This window comes from Papaver somniferum, chromosome 5, assembly GCF_003573695.1.
Source record: "Papaver somniferum cultivar HN1 chromosome 5, ASM357369v1, whole genome shotgun sequence".
Taxonomy (NCBI): domain Eukaryota; kingdom Viridiplantae; phylum Streptophyta; class Magnoliopsida; order Ranunculales; family Papaveraceae; genus Papaver; species Papaver somniferum.
The window spans coordinates 153,189,932-153,210,619 of NC_039362.1; the positions used below are offsets into that span (position 1 = coordinate 153,189,932).

At 36.9% G+C, this 20,688-nt stretch overlaps 3 protein-coding genes across 5 annotated transcripts; 1 reads left to right on the forward strand and 2 right to left on the reverse strand.

The window, feature by feature from the left end:
* Positions 1 to 3,027: 3,027 nt before the first annotated feature.
* Positions 3,028 to 7,364, reverse strand: LOC113283244 (phosphomevalonate kinase, peroxisomal-like). The gene is made up of 10 exons (XM_026532442.1): positions 7,209 to 7,364; positions 6,965 to 7,118; positions 6,257 to 6,354; positions 5,883 to 5,995; positions 5,742 to 5,794; positions 4,991 to 5,368; positions 4,761 to 4,865; positions 4,225 to 4,452; positions 3,913 to 4,035; positions 3,028 to 3,626 (listed from the first exon to the last, which is right to left on the reverse strand). The coding sequence occupies exons 1-10, from the start codon at positions 7,214 to 7,216 to the stop codon at positions 3,363 to 3,365; spliced, it is 1,524 nt and encodes a 507-aa protein (XP_026388227.1). The 5' UTR covers positions 7,217 to 7,364; the 3' UTR covers positions 3,028 to 3,362.
* A 128-nt stretch (positions 7,365 to 7,492) lies between these two features.
* On the forward strand, positions 7,493 to 10,331 carry LOC113283245 (DNA-directed RNA polymerases II, IV and V subunit 8B-like). Of its 2 annotated transcripts, none has more exons than XM_026532444.1 (5): positions 7,493 to 7,562; positions 8,404 to 8,525; positions 9,084 to 9,241; positions 9,780 to 9,874; positions 9,983 to 10,331. In XM_026532444.1, the coding sequence occupies exons 2-5, from the start codon at positions 8,453 to 8,455 to the stop codon at positions 10,092 to 10,094; spliced, it is 438 nt and encodes a 145-aa protein (XP_026388229.1). In that variant the 5' UTR covers positions 7,493 to 7,562; positions 8,404 to 8,452; the 3' UTR covers positions 10,095 to 10,331. The 2 variants fall into 2 exon arrangements, with proteins under 2 accessions (XP_026388229.1, XP_026388228.1); XM_026532443.1 differs by having other exon boundaries at positions 8,412 to 8,525.
* A 1,179-nt stretch (positions 10,332 to 11,510) lies between these two features.
* Positions 11,511 to 14,893, reverse strand: LOC113283247 (protein AE7-like). 2 transcript variants are annotated; one of them, XM_026532445.1, is made up of 7 exons: positions 14,787 to 14,893; positions 14,193 to 14,274; positions 13,426 to 13,597; positions 12,729 to 12,834; positions 12,525 to 12,624; positions 11,930 to 11,975; positions 11,511 to 11,848 (listed from the first exon to the last, which is right to left on the reverse strand). In XM_026532445.1, the coding sequence occupies exons 3-7, from the start codon at positions 13,553 to 13,555 to the stop codon at positions 11,748 to 11,750; spliced, it is 483 nt and encodes a 160-aa protein (XP_026388230.1). In that variant the 5' UTR covers positions 13,556 to 13,597; positions 14,193 to 14,274; positions 14,787 to 14,893; the 3' UTR covers positions 11,511 to 11,747. The 2 variants fall into 2 exon arrangements, with proteins under 2 accessions (XP_026388230.1, XP_026388231.1); XM_026532446.1 differs by lacking the exon at positions 14,193 to 14,274 and having other exon boundaries at positions 14,787 to 14,887.
* Between the last annotated feature and the right edge of the window lie 5,795 nt (positions 14,894 to 20,688).

Here is a 20,688-nt window from a genome sequence, read left to right on the forward strand (position 1 = left end):
AAAAATTGATAGGTTGTTCTTTATAAGTGTTGTTAGCGTATGTACTCTTCATCAGGGAAGGACCTAGGATTTTACTTATGGTGGGTTTGGATGTAGAATTCTAGAGGTGGATTTAGTGGGTCCAGTGGATTTGATGGAATTACGATTCCCTAGATACGTTTGGTTTTCCAAATTTCTTGGATTCACGTTTCACTCGGGATTTATAATTCCAGCAAATCCTCCATTTTGAATACCACCTCCCCCTAAGATTTTCCGGAAAACTTAGGAGGGATTTATAGACACACTTTTTTTTTTAAACTTTAAATGTCATATTTTCTCCCTCTAAACTGAGAAATGCTAAGAATTCTAAAAAAATTTATTTAGCTACCGAGGAATTTACATGATTCCCGGTATTTGTGATCCCGTAGAATTATATATCCCCTGGAATTGTGAATTCTAAAACCAAACACACCATTAGAGTAGGGTTAATTTTCTATATTCTGGATATAAGCGGTCGAAAGGATGCTGGAGATTTTTAGACAAGGAAAATATGAAATTACGATGCTTAGACTACTTTATTTATTAACTAAGTACTATCATGTGAGATTAGTTATCTAAAGACTTAAAGGCCTAAACAAATAAAGCTTCCACGTTGAACGGTGAAGAGACCCTCGCTTCTTATTGGCTGAAATAATCCTTTTGTGGCTTTTGTGAAACGAGAGTTTCAGTGAGGAACTTGGAAACGTATAATTGGTTTAGAAATTACAGACTCGAAATAAAACTTAACTTACCGTGTTTTGAATTTTATGGAAGTCCAACTTCAATATCTAAGTCTAGTGCCTAGGACTCCTTCTTCCAAATTAATACATAAAAGAAAAATAAAATCAGAACTAGTAGTAAAACACCAAGGTGACCAAATTTGGAGTACACAAAAACTCCGTTGAAATGTTGGGATCCATTAAAACTCCATATTTTCAAAAAAAAATTAAAACTCCATATTAAACCAAACAAAATTGGTTTCATCAAATTCTATGATGAAACCAAAATTGGTTTCAACTTAATTTGCCTATTTTTAATCATGAAACCAAAGATTTTAATGATGAAACCATAAGTTTATGATGAAACCAAATTTTGGTTGTACTGTTCTGGTTAGTGGTGGTGTTGGTTGGTGGTGGTGTTTTTAATGGTGATGGCAGCGCTAGTATTTGTTGGTGAATGTGGTGTTGGTTGCTAGTAGTGGTAGTTAGTGGTGGCAAAAAACATCTTTGGTTTTTTTTTTGTTACTTTTGTTATTTGGGATGTTTGTGTTACTTTTGTTTCGATGGTTTTTTGTGGATGGATAGGGACATCTTTGGGGTTATAACTCACGGCCCGAAATAAAATTCACATATTTCGAACACATTTTATACGAAAACAAAAGGAAAAAATAAATAAAATTCAAACATATATTCTACGAAAACAAAAGCAATAAATAAATAAAATTCGCACATATTTAATATATTTTCTTCACTTATTTAACGCATCGAGACGCCCAACCAAATAAAAAATAAATCGTCACGGTGCGGGGCTGCACACCAAATCAAAATTTGGCCAAAAGAATGCTTGATACCTGAAAATCTTCAAATTTGTCACCGACGGATCTTCTATCAATAACATACTCCCTCCGTCCCAAATTAATTGAGTTAATCGGTTTTAAATTTTGTCCCGCAAGTAATTGAGCTTTCTAACTAATCAAGAGGATATTTCTAAAACTACCCTTTTAATTGATTATTGTTAATATAAAAAATATGTATAATTTGATAGTCATGTTTATACTATTATGTAGGTGTTTTAAAATTCTTTTCAACGGTATAAAGTTTACGAAAAACCCGTAGTATAGTTTAATAGATAAATTATTTCTAAGGTTTACTAGTTATTATTCATAAGGGTATAATTGTAAAAACTACTTAAATATACTCTATTTTTTTCCTTGGCTTAATAATTGTGCAAACTACAAATAGCTCGATTAATTGGGATGTAGGGAATAACAGACTAGTACATAATAATGGTAGTGGGCTTGGTAGTACCTAAGATTAACATTTCTCAAGTGGGTTGGTAATGGTAGCCGGCTTGCTCAGTGAAATAAATGGACTTCTTAGTTATCCATTGGGATAAATAAAATAGAGGTGGATCCCCTCACACTTTTATTATCACACTATCTCACACGTTGGGCGTCATTTTTGTGAATAAAAATCAAATCTTAACGGATTTGAATCTAATACTTTGAGGATGTGTTCCTCTTACCAAGTTCTACACATCTACCAAAAATGAGCACATTCCTAAATATGAAACCTCACAATCTACCGGTCTTAATTTCGACGGCCAGAAATCCGTTGATTTTGAACGGCTCATTTTCAAAGTAGTAGATGGTGGTGTTATACGTCTCGAAATATGCTCATTTTCAATAAACGTAGAGCAATGTAATAGTAGCATATCCCCAAAACATTAGCCTCAAGTCCGTTATGGTTTGATTTTTATTCGCAAAAATGGCGTCCAACGTGTGAGATAGTGTGACAATAAAAATGTGAGGGGTTCCCTCCGCAATAAAATAAGTATAAAAATCAGCCAAACACGTGTACTAAATATTTCCTGGGCTAAATTCAGGGAAAGACTATAACCCGGATTAACCTCTTCATAGGCCCGTCCCTGCTCTTCATATATGTTCAACAAAAAGGATCACTCCGGTATATATTTGAAGCTTCCATGTCTATTTATTCTCTTAATTGATCGCTCTAAGCTTTTAATATGATGAAAGTACGATTAGCACAACAGTCCATCTACAGAAAAAGCTGTTGACTCTGCAAGAACAACATCCATCCAGAAGCTTAAAACTGAATTCTTACAAGGTTCTAAGTGCATGAAAGATTTCAAAGTCCATGCTCAAACACTTGAGCTAGAATGGATTATGCTATGCTTGTTCGATTTTTCGAAATATCAATCACCCAGGTATATTTTGAATTCAACAATATGATAAGAGGATATGTGAAGACAGTAATCCAGTGGAAGGTATTCTTTCATATCAAGAAATGCATTAGAAAGGAGAAAAAGCAGATAATGAACCAGTTTTTTTTTACAAAACATGATGGAACCAAACCCTGTCCAAAGCTGAAGAAGTCACTTTATGTTTACATTGCAAATTATTTGACTAACTAAAATTACAATATCTAAACAATGTCTATATTTTCATTCTTGGGTGAGAGTATTTAACTTACCCACTCACCAGAGCATTCACGACCTACATCTACCAAGAAACCTTGAGCATATTTTCTTATTTATTGCGTTAAGAGGTGACTTTTATACTGTATCATATAACAATGAAGGAGCAGATACAATACAGTGATTAGTTAAATATGAACTGCAGAAATGCCCGATGAGATTCCTCTGATTCGTGGATCTTTATTTTCGATAGAAACGCCTCGGGGATCTTCTCTAACCAACAGAGACATAACTCCACGTGAACTCCACATATTTGTCACCTTGTTGGTGGACTCTCTTAAAGTGACTGCAAAAATTGCGTCGAATCCACCTGCTCCAGGAACTCCAGCCAACAGAACTCCTTCAGTATTCATAGTAGCGTCCAAAAGCTTTGTCTGGGATTCAGGTTCAATCTGCAGTTGGAAAGAAGAGTATCATCCATTCAGATAACAAATGTTTCAGAACCAAATCTACGAAGGCAGCTAATATATTTCTATCTTATTGTGACTTTCTGCTATGCAATATTGAGAATTCCATTTAATAGTTGGTGAATCTGAAACTTCCTGCTCTCTGTAATCCAGATGTTAGCTTTGAGAATATAAACAAAGCTAAGCATTTATTTTGAGCTGAAAAGCTAAGTTTCAAATTTATTTTTGTCTCTCTTTACAAGTGAAGAGTTTCTGTCTAAAGAGAACCTACCGGGACACCTGCTTCATCTCCCATCTTGCGCATATGACATCTGATGTTGATGATTGAATCTCTTGCCCCTAACAATGCTTTGACAACAGCTTCTTTACGTCCATCAGATGCGTGCTCCTTCCACTGTTCACATATCAAAGATCCAGAGTTTGTTATATGATATGAAGTTCCAGAGGACGCCACTAGGCTGTCGAGAGATATATTATGCGATGAAATACAATGTAGAAAGAATTAGCATAAGATGGTCACAGCCTAGTGGATATCCTGGACAGGACCCATTAGGGGAATGAGAAATTCGAGACCGTGGTTCACCTTCTCCGAGTGAAGATTACTGCAGCTATTCAAAACATATTTGTATGTTTCCCACTGCTCTTCTGCAAGCATGCTCAATGCATTTAGTTGTCTTTCAAGCAAAGAGTTCGCATCCAACAACCTTTTCCATGTTTCTTGGGACTTTTGAGGTTCAGATGCTTGCCATTTCTTTACAGCACCAACCATTGATGGTGTAGATGACCCTCCATTTCCTGGTTCCCCTAGTACCTGCAGGAGATCCAAAACAAGTCTCATCACCAACTGGAACTTAAAACGCAGTTCTCTCAAAACATACAATTAATTTGAATATAACGACGATGTGACCCAAGGGTATTCGTTATGTTTCTTAGCTTTGATTATTCAGATTAATTTATTTAGTTGTAAATTAGGACCTAGGTATGGATCCGTTCGCTCAAGAACGGTTCTCCATAATGTGGCAAGTTAAGATTTTCGGAAACATGATATGATGGAAAGTGATATATAAAGACTTAAATTGTAATTTTGATATGCAACTTGTAGTTAAGACTAAAACTTACGAGGGTCATTAATGGGGGCAAGGGGAATTTAGCCTTTTCATGATCCCACTTTCCTTTCAGCACATCAGTGATAACCTCTTGTGATGACAGGCAATTAGCCGCAACCTGTGATTTGAGACCGAGGAACAATCACAAACATAAGCAATTCGCTGATTCCAAACAAAATCACACTCTAACAAGTACCCATCAGCATCCCTAGACAGTTAAAAACGAGCGAGAGAGAGAGAGACCTGAGCAGAAGAGAGCACGCCGGGCGAAAATCGAACGTAACGTTGACTACCATACACTGCAGAACTGACATCAAAACCACTGCCAACCTTCCCTTGGGCAATACAGTGAGCACTTTGAGCTACCATATGAACCAAATCAAGATCCTCACTTTCAACTCGAAGCAAAGTGTTTGACGAAAGAGGGAGCTTAACAACTCCAAGATACTGAAGCAAAGCAGCAACCACTGCAGTTGTCATTGCTGCAGAGGAGCCGAGACCAGTTTTTGCAACTTCAGGTTTGCAATTTGCTCCGTTAGCATCTGAGTTGAAAGTAATTGGTGAAAAGGGTGGAAGCGACGCCAACGCTTCTGGTGTCAAAGGGAGCCCACGTGCCTCAATCTACCATCAAAAGTACAATAAATTTAGAGTTGTGGCAAAAAGAAGTAAACCTGGACATATTTCCATATGCGCAAGGAATTTAGTGAAGTAGTAAACATTGACTTCAATTGTCAATCCCAGATTATCTTCATTAAACCACTTCCAAGATCAGTTGCTACAAACCTCTCAAAAGTTTCTCAGGTGGCGAGTATGATGAGCATAAACTTTCCCCCCAAGTGTCATGGAAACGAATATTTGACCAGAATAAACATGTAGTGGAGGATGCACAAGTCATATATAAATTTGGACAGTGCATCATGTTCATGTACTACGTTAAAAATTGAACCAACTTAGAAATAAGAACAAATGAAATACAGGACCAATGGAAAGATACCTGATTGCGATATGAATAGAAATCGTTGGAGCCTAAAATTGTAATATCAAGACCTGCATCAAAAGTGCAGTTGAGACTACAGTTTGGAGTTATGAAGACATTACATACAAGAGGTAAAGACTAATCAAGAACCAACAATACCTTGCAAAATTCGCTTATGTAGCAAATCCTTCTGACTGCTCTTAACCAGAATCGTATGTGCAGCTGCTACTGCATACTGAACTGCTTGTTCCACAAAAGGGTTTGCCAAATCCCTGAGCTCTTGAGACAATTAAGGTTAGTATTAAGAAACGTCAATACCCATCAAAGCAGTTCCCCAACTATTCTTTATCCAAAAAGGCCCATATCAAATTAACTTGGTCATAAAACGTAACATTTTGTTCATGAGAATACAATACACACAAAAAAAAAAAGAGGAACCCATTCAGGTGTTCATGTTGCAGTAAAATTTCATTTCTATCCAATTACAAAAAGAACAATAATAAGAAGTTATCAAATCATGATTGTAAACTTGCCTTGGAGAGATACACTGGAGGGTTGAGTTTTTTAGTGACATCTTGTATTCAGTCTGTCTAGATAGCTGAGGTGATGTTAGCTTCACATCCGTCCATGACTGACAAAGTTCAAAACAAAAGAAACAAAATTGATATCAGGAATAACATATTAGGGGACTTATTTTTGGATACTGAGTGATACACCGCATGTTTCAGACTTATTTCTAAGTGTCAGTAACTATTACACCAACAAATTTTCCACCATTAGTGACATCAGGAATGCTAAAAATGATTAAATTTTTTGATACACACCCAAATACACTGCTTCAGATTCAGCCAGCATGAGACTGTATAGACTATAGATAATTTCCTAACCATGGTATAGTGATGTGCTTAAACTATGTTACAACAACTCAGCTAACTGTAAATCTTGCAACTAATATGCTTTTGCTACTAATAACACTTCATCTCACCGTTTGACTGGATGCCCTACCTTTGGTATGGCATGTTCCATTGAAATATCAAAAAGGGATCAAAGTTGTATTTAACCCTATCATACTTGAATAATTCTTTCCCAATTCATCACAGTCTTTTTCTTTTTCTCTTCCAAATTACAAATCTCAGTGTTTTTCAAATTTTTAGGTGAATAATTATAAACTTCTTATGATCACAAAAAAAAAAAAAAACAGATGTAAGATATTGAAACTAAAATTGGAGTCACACACTTACCCAAAGCAAAGAATCAGATTTCAAATCCTGATGAATAGGTTTGATGATTGCATAGAAACGAGCATTGGTACTTAGAACAATTCCAGCATTTGGTCTTTCTAATATTAGGTATCCTCCTGTCAACAATACTTTCCCAGGTGCAGATGCTACAACTCTACATTCATCATCAAACAATCGTCTTAGTAAAAACAAAATCAAATTAACAAACACAAAAATTGAGTAATTGAAGATTGATTCAACTTACACAGCCATTTGAATCCTCCTTTGTGATCAGATTTCAGAGATCAAAGTGAATCTGAATCAGACGAGTCAGAATATGGTTGAGAGTGTGAGAATGGGAGAGAGAGACACACAAGAGAGAATCCTTGTTGGGAACTCTATATAAAAATTGAAAGAAAGACTGGACTGTAAACGGGAGATGGGGGAGGTGTATGTAAGATGTAAACACAAATAAAATGATAATTATTTGTGTGGACCAAATTGCCCTTAAACCCTTTATATAAACCCTGAAAACAAGTCTGTCAAATTGAGGAGAATCTGTGGAGTGTGTGTTACAGAAAGAGGAGAGAATAATAACTAGGGTTACGAATTCGAGCAGGTATGACTCGCTGTTATGAATTAGGGTTTTCAAATTCCATTGTATCCATGTTGTTGTACTTGTGTTGTTGATTTTGTTTAGTGTAGTTTGTTGCTGCTTGTTCTTTCTGTTTGAGTAATGGTGTAGAGAAACGATGTGAGAGTGTAAATCAACGCAAACTTGTTAGACGTAAAAGTTATTTATGGGATGTATCGACCATTCCGCCATTTATTTACTGCTCCGTTTGGTTTAGGGTTTTGAGTAATAATGGTAGAAAACTCACTTTCACCAGTGGATTTAGGGTTTTTTATTTTGGAATCTCTTCATCCTCTTCTGTACTATTACTGTTTTACATGTATGTGAGCCGTTTTACTAATTCAAAGAATTTGTTAAACCCTCATTGAGTTAATTTGGGTGATTTATCTTTCTCTCTATTGCTCAACCCTAACTGGTTGTGACATTTTGGTCAAATGATGGAAAACCACTTTTATTGAACAACAGTTGCGTGGAGTTTTTGTTAGGAGCCTTCCCGCCATCCCTCTCTCACTCTCTCTGTTAGTGATGTCAGGCTTGTTTTGAAAACTCATTTGCTAATACTGTGAATGATCTTAAGGCATCGTCAATTTTTTTATACCTTATCTGGAAATAGAATGAGGTTCATAATATGGAACTAAGCTCATCATGCACTCGGAGAATCTTGATGCATTTGGTGGGATTTAAGAATACTGTCTTGTTGTGCCATATTTTTTCGTTCATAAGAAATGCTAAGTTTATCTCTATTATTCATTTTGCCCGATCATTTTACATTTTAATTTGTTTTTAATATTGCTCTTTACTTAGACTCGCCCTTATTTATTATTAGTTGTGTAGGTGAGGTGATTGCTGATTGTTAATCTAGCTTTGAAGAAAAAATGGTTGAACTACTGTTTGAGGATATCTTCACTGTAAACAATATGGACCCTGATGGCAAAAAGTTTGATAAAGGTAATTTCTTATTTCTATCTACAACAGTTTTTTTTCTGTTTCTGTATTTGCTTTCATTTTGCTTTGAGGTGTGTAAAGGTTGAAATGAAGAGTTAGCACAAACAACACAGGACCCTTTAGCCATTTTATTAAATTTGGACATCTTTTTAGCCGGCAGGGCTAAATTAAGTTTATGTGTTTCTTTATGGAAATACGAAAACAATGTCAACTAAATTTCCACAGCATTCACTTTTGTGTTGTTGCCATAGAGAGTGTTATAGATCTCCCATATATTGCAGCTTTTTGGTAAATACATGTGATTAAAGCTTTGTGGGGAACGTTGTCTTGTACACTGAGGGTGTTCTGTAATTTAATCTGATTATGTACACCCTGACGAATATATACCTAATTTCTTAAAGGTAGTTGCAGGAACCAAAGTAGTTTTTAACTTAATGTTATTTGTAACAAATGCGCTCTTTTCCTTTTATGTTCTTTTCTATCTGTAACCTGTAGAATTCCTTTGTTTATTCTACTCTGGTATGTTGTTTCTTCTAATACTTCTCTATTTTGGGGTTATAGTTTCTCGGATTGAAGCACGGAGTGAGCAATTTGACATGTTCATGCATCTAGATGTGAACACAGAGGTATATCCCCTTCGTACCGGGGACAAGTTCACAATGGTGTTAGCTTCTACCCTAAGCTTAGATGGAACTCCTGACACTGGTTATTTTACTCAGGTAACCTACATCCCAATGTAATCTGTGACGTGTTCTTCTTTATTAAAATTTGATGCTGAGGAAATTCATTTGATAGTACCTGTTTCTTGAGAGACTCCGTGGCAATGAGAAACTTAATTTCTTAACTACTAACGGGCTCTTAGGTTCACTCCTAGCTTCCTCCTTTGCTTCAATAATTTCTTTGGAAAATAAATTTCTCAGTGAGAAAGAAGCTCAGCAATTTAATTGATTAGAGCCTCTTGTTTAATGGAGAGAATTCCATGCCCTCTATAACCTGCTGCCTTTTGAAGTTTACTAAATCACTGGACAGTTTTTCTTAGACCTATGAAAAAATCCCATGTTGAGAAACTAGCTTTCGAATCACTATTTATTGCTTTTTGTTTATGTCAGCATCTCGTGAGCACTTATTAGCTCTGGTCTTACTGAAATCAATGATTATCTGCATATGGTGGATAATTTCCAACACATTCAGAATCAACTGATTTGCATTTTTTGTATGGAACTTGGAATTTTAAAATTTAAACATAAACATCTTCAGGGAGGAAGGAAATCGCTTGCAGACAAATTTGAGTATGTGATGCATGGGAAGCTGTACAGGATTGGCGAGGAAGGTTCAGGAATCAATGTTAAAGCGTATGTACCCTTAGTTCAGTTAAAGAGTAGACTCGCCTTGAATTATGTAGATTGAGTATCAACAAGAAAGTCATTCTTACTTTTCCATGGTGTGGTTCTTGGTTGCAGGGAGATTTATGCTTCTTTTGGTGGCCTTCTTATGTTGCTCAAGGGAGACCCTTCCAATGCTGCAAATTTCGAGTTAGATCAAAGGCTGTTTCTTTTAATGAGGAAAGTTTGAGGCAGACCTTCTTTATATGTATTACCTAGGGTTGACTGATGAACTACTTCAGGAGAACTCATATCAATATGAAAAAACCATGCAGTTTCATGTTATTATGCAGTAGCTTAATGGACATGTAGGTTTCTATTGGGTGTTCCTTTTGTTTTAAACATGAGACTGCACTCTCAGTTGTATATCAAACACGATAATGCATGAAGCTTTTTCTGACTGATATTATCAGTGATGGGTATGGCATTCTCAGTTGTATATCAATTGCCTACTCTTGTATCCTTGCTAAAATCAATTGCCTTTTCAAAAGAGACCAATTCTTTCAATGAGATAGATATGAAGCTGCACAAATCTTTAGTATCAACTTGTCTGTCACCCTACTGAATTAAGGAGCCTTGAGAGATTTCTGTGCGTTGTTTTGTTTTCACTTCTGTGGATCGCATTAGCCTTATGCATTAAGTGAAAGTGGGGATTGCATTTGACCGTGTATTTTACTTGCAATTAGCTGAGGAGAAAATATCCCTGGAAAACATGCGATGTGCGGATCCAATCATGTATAGGAGTTGAAAAAATATTTAGGAAATGAAAGCTGACGTTGTTGAGATGTTATGGGGTTGACATTCGTCAGGGATATTGGAAGAATTTGGAACCAGGAAAACCGTGAGGATCAACATTGTTGTCAATAGCAAAAACAGAGAACAATACGGGCATCTTCTCATTCAGCATATCTTTGTCAAATCAATCTCTACAAAGGTTGCCTATTTTGCACGAGGTTTTTGTGATATTCTTTAAGGGAAGGCTGGAGAAAAACCTTTTTTCAAGGTATAGAGCTGACAGGTCTTGATTGTGTGTTGCGTGGAAGTGATGAACCTATTTGTTTCAAAGATTGGAAAGCACACACGAAGCGAACCTATTTGTTTCAAAGGTTGTAAAGCACACTCGAAGTATGAAGACTACAGAGAAAACGATGAACAGATTTGCTGGTTTTGGCAGGTTGTTGAGGGTACGTCCGTGGAGCAGCAGAGGGAGCTTCTTATCTCTTGGACCTCAGTGAAATACCTTCCTGTAAATGGCTTTTCTGGTTTGTCATGTCCTTTAACCATCTACAAGACATCCTGCTCCCATGAACACCTGCCATCATCCCACACATGTTTCTACCGTTTGTCACTCCCAGATGACCCATCTCTAGCCATCACACAGCAGCGTCTCTCTCAAACACATTCGGGTTCGTGTGAACACGCTATACCATTCTTTTAAAATTTCATCTACAGGCTACAGCCCAACTGCCCTGCCAAAACAACTATTTTTCTGAAGATATGGAATTTACGCTATACCATTCTTTTAAAATTTCATCTACAGGCTACAGCCCAACTGCCCTGCCAAAACAACTATTTTTCTGAAGATATGGAATTTACTCTGAAATGATTATCGAGGAATTTAACAATTATTGTTCATTGTAAATGAGAATAGAGATATCTTTCTAAGTATCAGATTCTAACAGATGAAAACATTGTTGGAGAAACAAACAATTCAACTTTAGTGAAAATTCACTTCAAAACTGTATAATTTCTGGCTACAGAACCTGTACAGTAAAACACAAAAACCATCCTAACAAAATTCAATTGTTGTGCTTCAAAACTACATGGTTGTTTTCTTTCCGGTTTATTCATAAGTAGGAGCCAAACACTGATCAACCATATCCACAAGGCCGGGATTTTCTAACGCTGCCGCCACCCGTTCTTTATCATTCAACTGCTTATTTACTGCAATCAAGCAAAAAATGACCATGAGTAAAATAAATCACTACTTTAAAATCAAATAAACAGAATGCAGGTGACAAATACCTGCAGCTTCGGTTGCGTGAGTTCCTGGTGCTACCCTGATATCCACCTGAAGTATTTGAAGATAACTAGGAGATCAGTACAGCTGGGTTTCAAATTAAGTTCAGTTCACAAAAGCATTAAAAGCAAATCGAAAAGTAAAGAAGAAACGGAACAGAAAGCCTTCCTTATGGCGAGTGTGTGTGGATGAGAACTAAATAAACTATCATATGTACTAAGATTTGATCAAACTCCACTTAGCAGTCCCCAAAGTATACAGAACATCTATCTACCTATAAAGATTACAAATACTGTACGCTAATGAGAACATTTAAGATATATTTGTAAAGAGCAAGAAATGAATAATTTATGCATGTTTAACAATTGGTGTGATCTTTCAAAAGCTATAGAAGGACGAATGACGGCGGAAGTAGTGATACGTCTCATCAGTATATTCAAAAGCTATTGAAGGACGAATGATGGCGGAAGTAGTGACACGTCTCGTTAGTATATATGCTGAACCAACTATGCAACAAATACTGACAATCTGACATTATGAAAATGTAAAATCACACTCAAGGAACTTGGAGATCACAACTAAATGAGATTTGTGTCCCACCTTGTAACGAGGAGGTAGACTGCGCATGAGTTTTACACGTAAGCATAGCCCAATAATTGTAGCCATACTGCAGTGTTGAACTGTAGGCGTAAATGTGACCCTGCATCAAAAGATATTATAAGAAAAGTGATGATCTCAACTGTAATTCATATTTCAGTGTTTACGAAAAGCTCCAGCTTGAAAGGTGAAGAATTATGTACTCACCTAACATGGCTATGCTTATCATTTACTTCAACTGCATCCTCCGTGACAACTTTCAGTTCTTCCAGGGAATAAGGATGTTCTGGATCTTTTATATCTCTGATATGATGTAAGACTGTTAAGAAAATAAAACTGCTATATTGTACATAACAAAAAGGCTTGAACCTGCAGCTTTCACATTGGCAGCTTTCATTTTATCATTATAGTTGATTTCACTTCAACAATAAATCGACGTGCTGTAAGTTGTAACAGAGACACGAAAGATAGCATACAAATAGTATAAATCCAGTAGCATCAAAGTGGACCAGTTCATGAACTGAATAGAAAAAGCCATAAGCTCTATTAGAAGAAATAAAATTTTATTGGCACCGAGTACCACTTAATGCTACTTACTAGAAGATTTTCAGTTCAAAGTGAAGTCCGATGGAATATCATTTATCTAGTATTTCGTTCTAGAATCTAAGACATAGATGATTAACATGCAAAAATACACTCACTTACAAGAAAATTCAGTAAGGGATACGAGGCATAACTAGCTCATTGAATATCGTGAACATTTGACAGTAGAAACTAATACTTTAACATTTGCACCATTGAACTTTCCTTTTGCTACACTAATCAAATATAACTTTATCTTTCCTAAGTAAAAGAAACTCATGCAAGCAAAGAGGAAAACAAAGCAAAATTTCAAAAAGGATATCAAAAATTTCTAGTTGATCGATAGGGTCCGCAGTATATTCATCAACATCAGCGGGCACTACAGGGTCACGTATGCGGCGCTCTTTTCTTTCATAAACAACAGGATTTGCATTAATCAATCCTCGAGCCATGTCTGAAGTGAAATTTGGAACTGAAAGGGGTCGCCTATCGATCTGAAAAACAAAATTTAATAACGTGAATATTTTCTTGATGTTTACAGCAATTATCGATGCATAATGCCTACATATAAATAGACACTATCCTACATGAAGACGATCTCTTTGAAGAGTAATCATCCTACTTACTAAACTATCCAAAAGTCCAAAGCTTGTCGGAACTCAGCTGTTATGGTAAAATTCTGATTTAGGAATCTCCAAAAGCATTTAATAATACACAATAATGGTAGAGGTTGAGTTACAAAGGATGGTATTCCTCACTCAAACTCCAGTTGGTGTAGTTAAAATAAGGTAAGTGTGGATAGTCAAAAGAAGCTTGAAGAATGAATAGCCATACTAACTCAAATTCGTAACCATTCTAATTTCATCACCACCAAGTACACAAGTAAACCAACAAAAATCTTCACCAAAGTTCAAAGTCAACATATCAAACCCCTAAATGTAATCCGAGTAACTTACGCATACATCAAACAATTTGGTCGATCAAGATTCTAAGTAACATTCAGAGTTAATGAACTACAAAACGAGTCCTAATCCCATGTTTTTCAAATTGAAAATGAATAAAAAAAATTGAGTAAATCTAGTCACTAACCTGAACAGCTCAGGAGTTGTAATTAGGTTAAAGAGACTGCTGTTACTGTTGAAATGAAGTGACTCTAGATGTGGGTGAAGTCCTGTAAAGGTGTGTGAACCAGAGATGATCAGATAGAGCCGAGAGGAGTTTAAAGTGAGAGCGAATTGGGGGAGAAGGAAAAAGGATTAGACTATAAACTCATAGTAAAGGGGAAAAGCAAAAGAAAATTCTATAATCTCCCAAAATTTCCCCAGTTTAAAATTCTACGCATGAATTAAAGGACGAACCCATTTTCAAGGTTACTCTGTCTGTGAATCAAATTAGGGTTTTTAGTCTGTAACACCTAAATACACATTTCAGAAATTGCATATCCTTCGATTCCTAAACCACGAATTCAATGAAACTAAAACGAAACTAACTTTTAAAAAGTAAATTAGATAAAAACCCAGGAAAATAAACACTCTGAATTTCCATATTCCAATCCCTTTATCTTGAAAACTAGTAAGAAACAACCAAAATTCAAAAAAAAAAAAAGGTTTCTCCTGAGGAGGTACACAAGAAACCCTAATATCATATCGTGTTGAAACTAGAGGAGAGAAAAGAGAGGTGTACCTGTTGGAAGCTTTGACAAGATGAACAAAGAGCTTTATGGTTGCAACTTGCAAGGAGTAAGAGAAAGATAACATTCAAAGTTAAAACTCTCAATTCGAGGAAGGAAGTTATAACAAGAATAACTCTCAGGTTGAAAAACGACGGTTTTAACGGTTATGATTAACGGCATCAAATAAAACATCAGTCGTGTCGTTAGCCGTTTTAACGGTTATGATTAACCCAGTGGCCCTCCAAGGAATGTCCTGATGACCGGTAGCCGGCGAACTTAAATATATCTTTTCTAGCTAAGCTCCATAAACTAACACACAAGCAAAACTAGTGCTGCATAGAACCGAGCCGAATCGCCAAACTGAGCCAAAACCGAACGAACTCAGTCGAACCGTTTATCCAAAGGTCGGTCATAATTTTTGAAACGAAAAACCGTTGATTTTTCGGCTCAGTCTATGGTTTGACCATACAAACTAATTGAACCGAACCGTATAAACCGACAAATACAGAGCCTAGATTTATTATTACCCTAAATCTTTTAAGTGTGGCTGGTTCATTTCCTTATCAAAAACTCATTTCTTCTTTCACTCTATCTCGAGACTTCACTCACCAGTCCCCTCCACCACTCACCATCATATAAACCACCTCCATCAAGAGCACTACTGCCTCTATCTAGTAAGTAGTTTCCTCCTCTTCTATTTATCCTTCTCGTTCTTCTTTTGATTGATTTGTTTGTTTTTTTCAGTTTCTAAGGTTTCTTTATTTATTCTTCTGTTAGGGTCTCTTTTGATTGCAAGTAAACATATGATTTCACTACTTCGATATATGGTTTAATTTCTGTTTATCAATCGATTTTTGTTGTCAATTTTTTTTATGTTAGGGTTTTAATCATTTTTTCTGTTTTTTATTTTTATTATTTTTTTATTTTTATGCAGAAGACTGAGAGGAGTAGTTGGAATTCTTTATCAAGGAAATTTATGTTGAGACTTTGAGGAGCAGGTAACTAGTGTTTCTTCATTTTGTTCTTTGTTTTGTTTCAGAGATTTTTCTTTGGTTTTGAGAGTATTTGTGTTGTGTAAAGCTTATAGAGAAAACCCATTTGTTTGAAAATGTGTTTGAGAATATTTATTGGAGTTTATATATCTTAGCTTATTTCATATAGTATGTTCTTGCTGTTATTTATTTGAGTTTTAGTTTCTTACGGAGATTTGTGTAAGACCCATGAACTTCAATAAGATCCATGAACTAATGATGTTGTTGTTGTTGTTGTAGTTGTTGTTGAAGTTGAATTTGTACCTAAAAATTGTATGACATCCAGTGAAACTTTGGGGAGTTGGATTTGATTTTTGAACAATATCCAAACTTTAAGGGGCATGTGTTTTTGTTGCTAAAAGTCTGATTCAATTTGTTTACATTTCGCAGGGACTGTAACTGCTAATGGTTGGAGCAACTTGTTCATTTTATGTATTGATCAAGATGTCAAATGCATATCCAGCCTCTCGATCCCCTGCATCTGGGTCTACTGAAGTGACACCTTCTGCAACAGCTGAAGTTGTTGCTAGACAAGTAACGTAGCAGCCTACACAAGACCCTGCACCATAAAGTGAACCAAAGAAGAAGGGAAAAGTTACATATAAAGTATTGAGTGATTTTACTCGACTCGATCCTGAAGAAGCAGAATATAACCATTGTAAGAAGAAAATGCAAGCCAGAACTCAAGGAAATGGAACATATAGCATGAGGGCACACCTGACCAGATGTCCTGAAAATCCCAACAATAAGCAGAAAGGACAACAAAGCTTGGTATTTTCACCACCAAAACCAGGTCAATCTTCCCAACTAGTTTTTGTTGGTAATAAAAGACAACTACCATTCAGATTGGTAGAAGGAAAAGGGTTCAGAGCATTTTGTCAACTATTAGAACTTAGATTCAAGGTGCCAGACCGTATGACAGTTTACTGAGATCTTTTAGTCATCTATAAAGATGAGAAAGATTTATTGAAGAAGTATTTAAAAGAAAACAAACAAAGAGTATCTCTCACAACAGATACGTGGACTTCTCCGAATAACTTCAATTATATGTGTGTGACAATGCATTTTGTTGATCATTGGAAGCTTCAAAAGAGGATCATTTTATTTTGCCAAATCAAGGGTAATAGTGGAGTGGATATTGGAAAAATGCTAGAGGGATGTTTGCTGGATTAGGGGTTACAAGATGTTTTTGGTGTGACTTTGGACAATGTCGATGAAAATAGTGTGGCAATTAAATATATTCTAACCAATGTCATAAATTGGACAGGAACGTCAGTTTGAGCTCAATACATGCACGTTAGATTTTTTTTCTTTATATATATGATTAAATTTCTTTACTTCTTTCGATATGTAGTGGTTTCATCTTATGTTTCAGTAACTAGGTGTTTGTGGGTGAAAACTATTTCTGCTTGTTTTGGCAAATTCGTGTGTGTGGATGAGAAACAAATCTAGACCCTAAACAATGCACTGCACGGGAGTACTTTTGATTCGAGAGATCAATCTGTAAAATCCTGGCCTAAACCAAGAAATGGTCGTTCCAGGCTTGCTTCGGTCACAAAGTGAAGGAGAATGGTTGGTCTTAGGGAGGGAAGCGAAGAGAGTGTTGAGTCCAGAATCGTTGATCTTGAAGGTGTGGTTTTTTATGACTTGTATCAGAAAGTAGAACTGGCTAGCAAAATGGAAAGCTACCAGGTTATTTCTGGATACTATGTTGTTTTCCGACCAAAACTTGTTGTTTGGTAGAAATAGGTAAAACCTATTTATACAAGTCGTAGTAAAACGTACCCTGGTCTCGTAGGAAGTGGAAACGATTGAGTAGTGGAAGAGTGGAGTAACGTGTAACGTCAGAATTTATGCTTCCATGATGAAGGAAACACTTACACGATTACTTCTTTCCATTACTAACCGCCCTTCTTCATCACACTTTCTTATAACGGGCGTATTGCACGCTCCACGATGTAAACCGCCAGACCAATACCGTGTTGAGTATCCCCCAGTTTGTGACATGTTTAATGTCTCGAGTGTTTTCGTGGTAAACATGTAGCACTTTGCTACTTGTGGCAAGTTAAAATCAAGAGGCTTGCCGCAGGAAAATAACATGCGATGATATTAGGCTTGTCTTGTCTGGTCGCCTGAAACTTGCCACAAGCATGCCGGCTCGGTGGCGAACTTTGATGGATGAGTATGTATCTCATGATGAAGGGTAGCCGTTGATTATGGTTACCTTCTGTTGGCGCCTGGTAATGGCGCAATGGCACCTTTGGTGCATGCCAGCGGCATTGCAGCATGGCTGGCATGGCTCGTGCATGTTAGTGGCACAGTGGTGCAAGTGGCGCCTGGCGTAGCCATGGCCACTAGATTTAGGCGGCGGGTCGCTTAAAGGTTGCCACAAGTCTGGCAATTTGGTGGCAAACTTGGATGGCTGAGATCACATCTCATGAGGAAGGGTAGTCGCTGATTATGGATACATTCCGTTGGCGCTTGGTAATAGCGCAATGGCACCTTTGGTGCATGCCAGTGGCATTGCAGCATGGTTGGCATGGCTCGTGCATGTCAGTGGAATGGTGGTGCAAGTGGCACCTGGCGTAGCCATGGCCACTAGATTTAGGCGGCGGGTCGCCTAAAAGTTTCTACAAGTCTGGAGATTTGGTGGCAAACTTGGATGGCTGAGATTGCATCTCATGGGAAGGGTAACCGTTGATTGTGGCTACCTTCCGTTGGCGCCAGTAAATGGCACAGTGGCGCCTTTAGTGCATGCTAGTGGCGTTGCGGCATGGCTGGCATAGTTTGTGCATGCCAGCGGCACGATGGTGCAAGTGGCGCCTGGTGTAGCCATGGCTGCTGGATTTTGGGAATGTTGGTGTTAGATTTAAACGTGGTGTGGCAACATCAGTTTTAATGGCCCCATTGATACCCATGTTTTGTAGAACATTATTTGGATCGTTTGGCGCGGCAACTTTGCCTAAATTAGGGTTTGGCATGTCGAAACCCTAATTAGCGCATATGGCATGTAGTATGCAGTAGGTGGCACGTTTGGCATGTGTACTTGGCATGCCTATTTGGCGTGTGCGATTGGCATGTCGTTTGGCATGTGCGCCTGGCATGTTTGTTTTTAGCATGCTTGACATGCCGTTAGCATGTTGGCATGTGCGTCTGGCATGTTTGCATCTGCTAATCCATGGCGGATTAATTACCTAGTTTTCCTAGGCTTAATTTCGACAAGAAAGGTCTGATATACTGCGCAAGGCGCAAAACCCCAACTTTTACAAATTAGTCAGGATAATTGACTGAATTCTATGTGATGACACAGAGTTCTTTTGAGTTAGTTGTCAGAGAGCAACATGCTTTCTGATTGAATACCTTATGCAAAGACCTTATCCTTGATACTTGGAAATTCGTGCTACTCTGCTGCGAGTGAACACAAATTATCATGTCATATCAACATTAAGGTTTCAGACGGGGAACATAGCACAGAAAGCATTCAAGGAAACTTATATTAATTGAATGTAGGCAAGGTGCCAAAATTTACAGAATACCTGGGATTGTTGCTACATGCACCATTCTGGGTAGATTTTATGAGAGAATATTGAGTTGATCAATAAGTGTGCCAGTGAAGAGGTTAAACACCCATCACCTTTACACGGCTCTGTCTCTTTACAGAGTGTCGGCCTATTAGATGCAAGGTTTTACAATTTTATCCCTGAACTAAGAGCCACCATCAACACTAGGGATATTATCATCTTATGGATTTAGTAACTTATGATATTTCCTTGTTTTATTGTTTCATTCTTATTAGGTAAGGTGTGTTACGTGTTAAAGATGTAGTTGTATTGTACACAAGTCAATTATCATGATAAGGTTAGTGATGAAGTATGTTACCAGTTCTTCTTATAGGTTAAACTTCGAAAATGTGCTGCTCTAAAGAAGATTGAATGTAAGAAAGCGGATTTCTTAGATTTGGAAGCCAGATGGAATAGCACATTTCTAATGCTAGAAGCTGTAATTCCATATGAAAGGGCTATTAAGAGGTTAGAAACGGAAGATAAGAGCTTCCCAGATAAGTACATTTTCAAAGAAAATTTTGACGAGGATTTACGTAATATTGATGATTATTTTGCTAATTCTTCATCTACTGAATTTGAATGTGAAGTTGTTGTAACTAACAAGAAGAATAAGAAGAAAAAGAACAAGAACAAGCCTCGACATCATGCTCCATATGCTGCAGATTGGTCATATGGTAGATGTCATTGTGAAATGTTTAAATATTTTCTTTGATGCTATAGCTAAGTTCTCGGCTTCAACACAGGTTACCACGCATGAATTCTTATGGCAGTTGGATTTGATACATGAACAATTGGTTATTCTTAGAGAAATTACAAGAGATCCTCATATTTCTAGGATGGTTGATCTCATGTTTCAGAAGTACAACACGTATTGGAGGGAGTACGAAGACACCAACTTTGTAAATATTTTTTGCTAAGTTACTTGATCCTCGAAAGAAATAGTCTGGTTTGAAGTTCGGTCTTGAGTGTTTGTATGAGCAACATGAGTACAGGGTTATAACTATTTTGAAAGTTGTTAAACAAGATATGGGAAAGCTCTATGAAGAGTACATGAACATGTATTCAAATGCTAATGCAGAGGAAGGTATTGGGTCTATAATTGTTGCAGGTATAGATGACGAGGTAGTTTGTGTGCAAGAAGTAAGTATTGAGGATATGCCTGGGTCAAAGAAGAAAAAGGAAAGAATGAATGTTAATTGTACTCAACCAAAATCATAAGTTGAAAGGTATTTGAGGGATGAATGTGAAGCATCTACTAAGGATTTTGATATTTTTGGCTTGGTGGAAGGCTAATAGTACCAAGTATAGGGTACTATCAC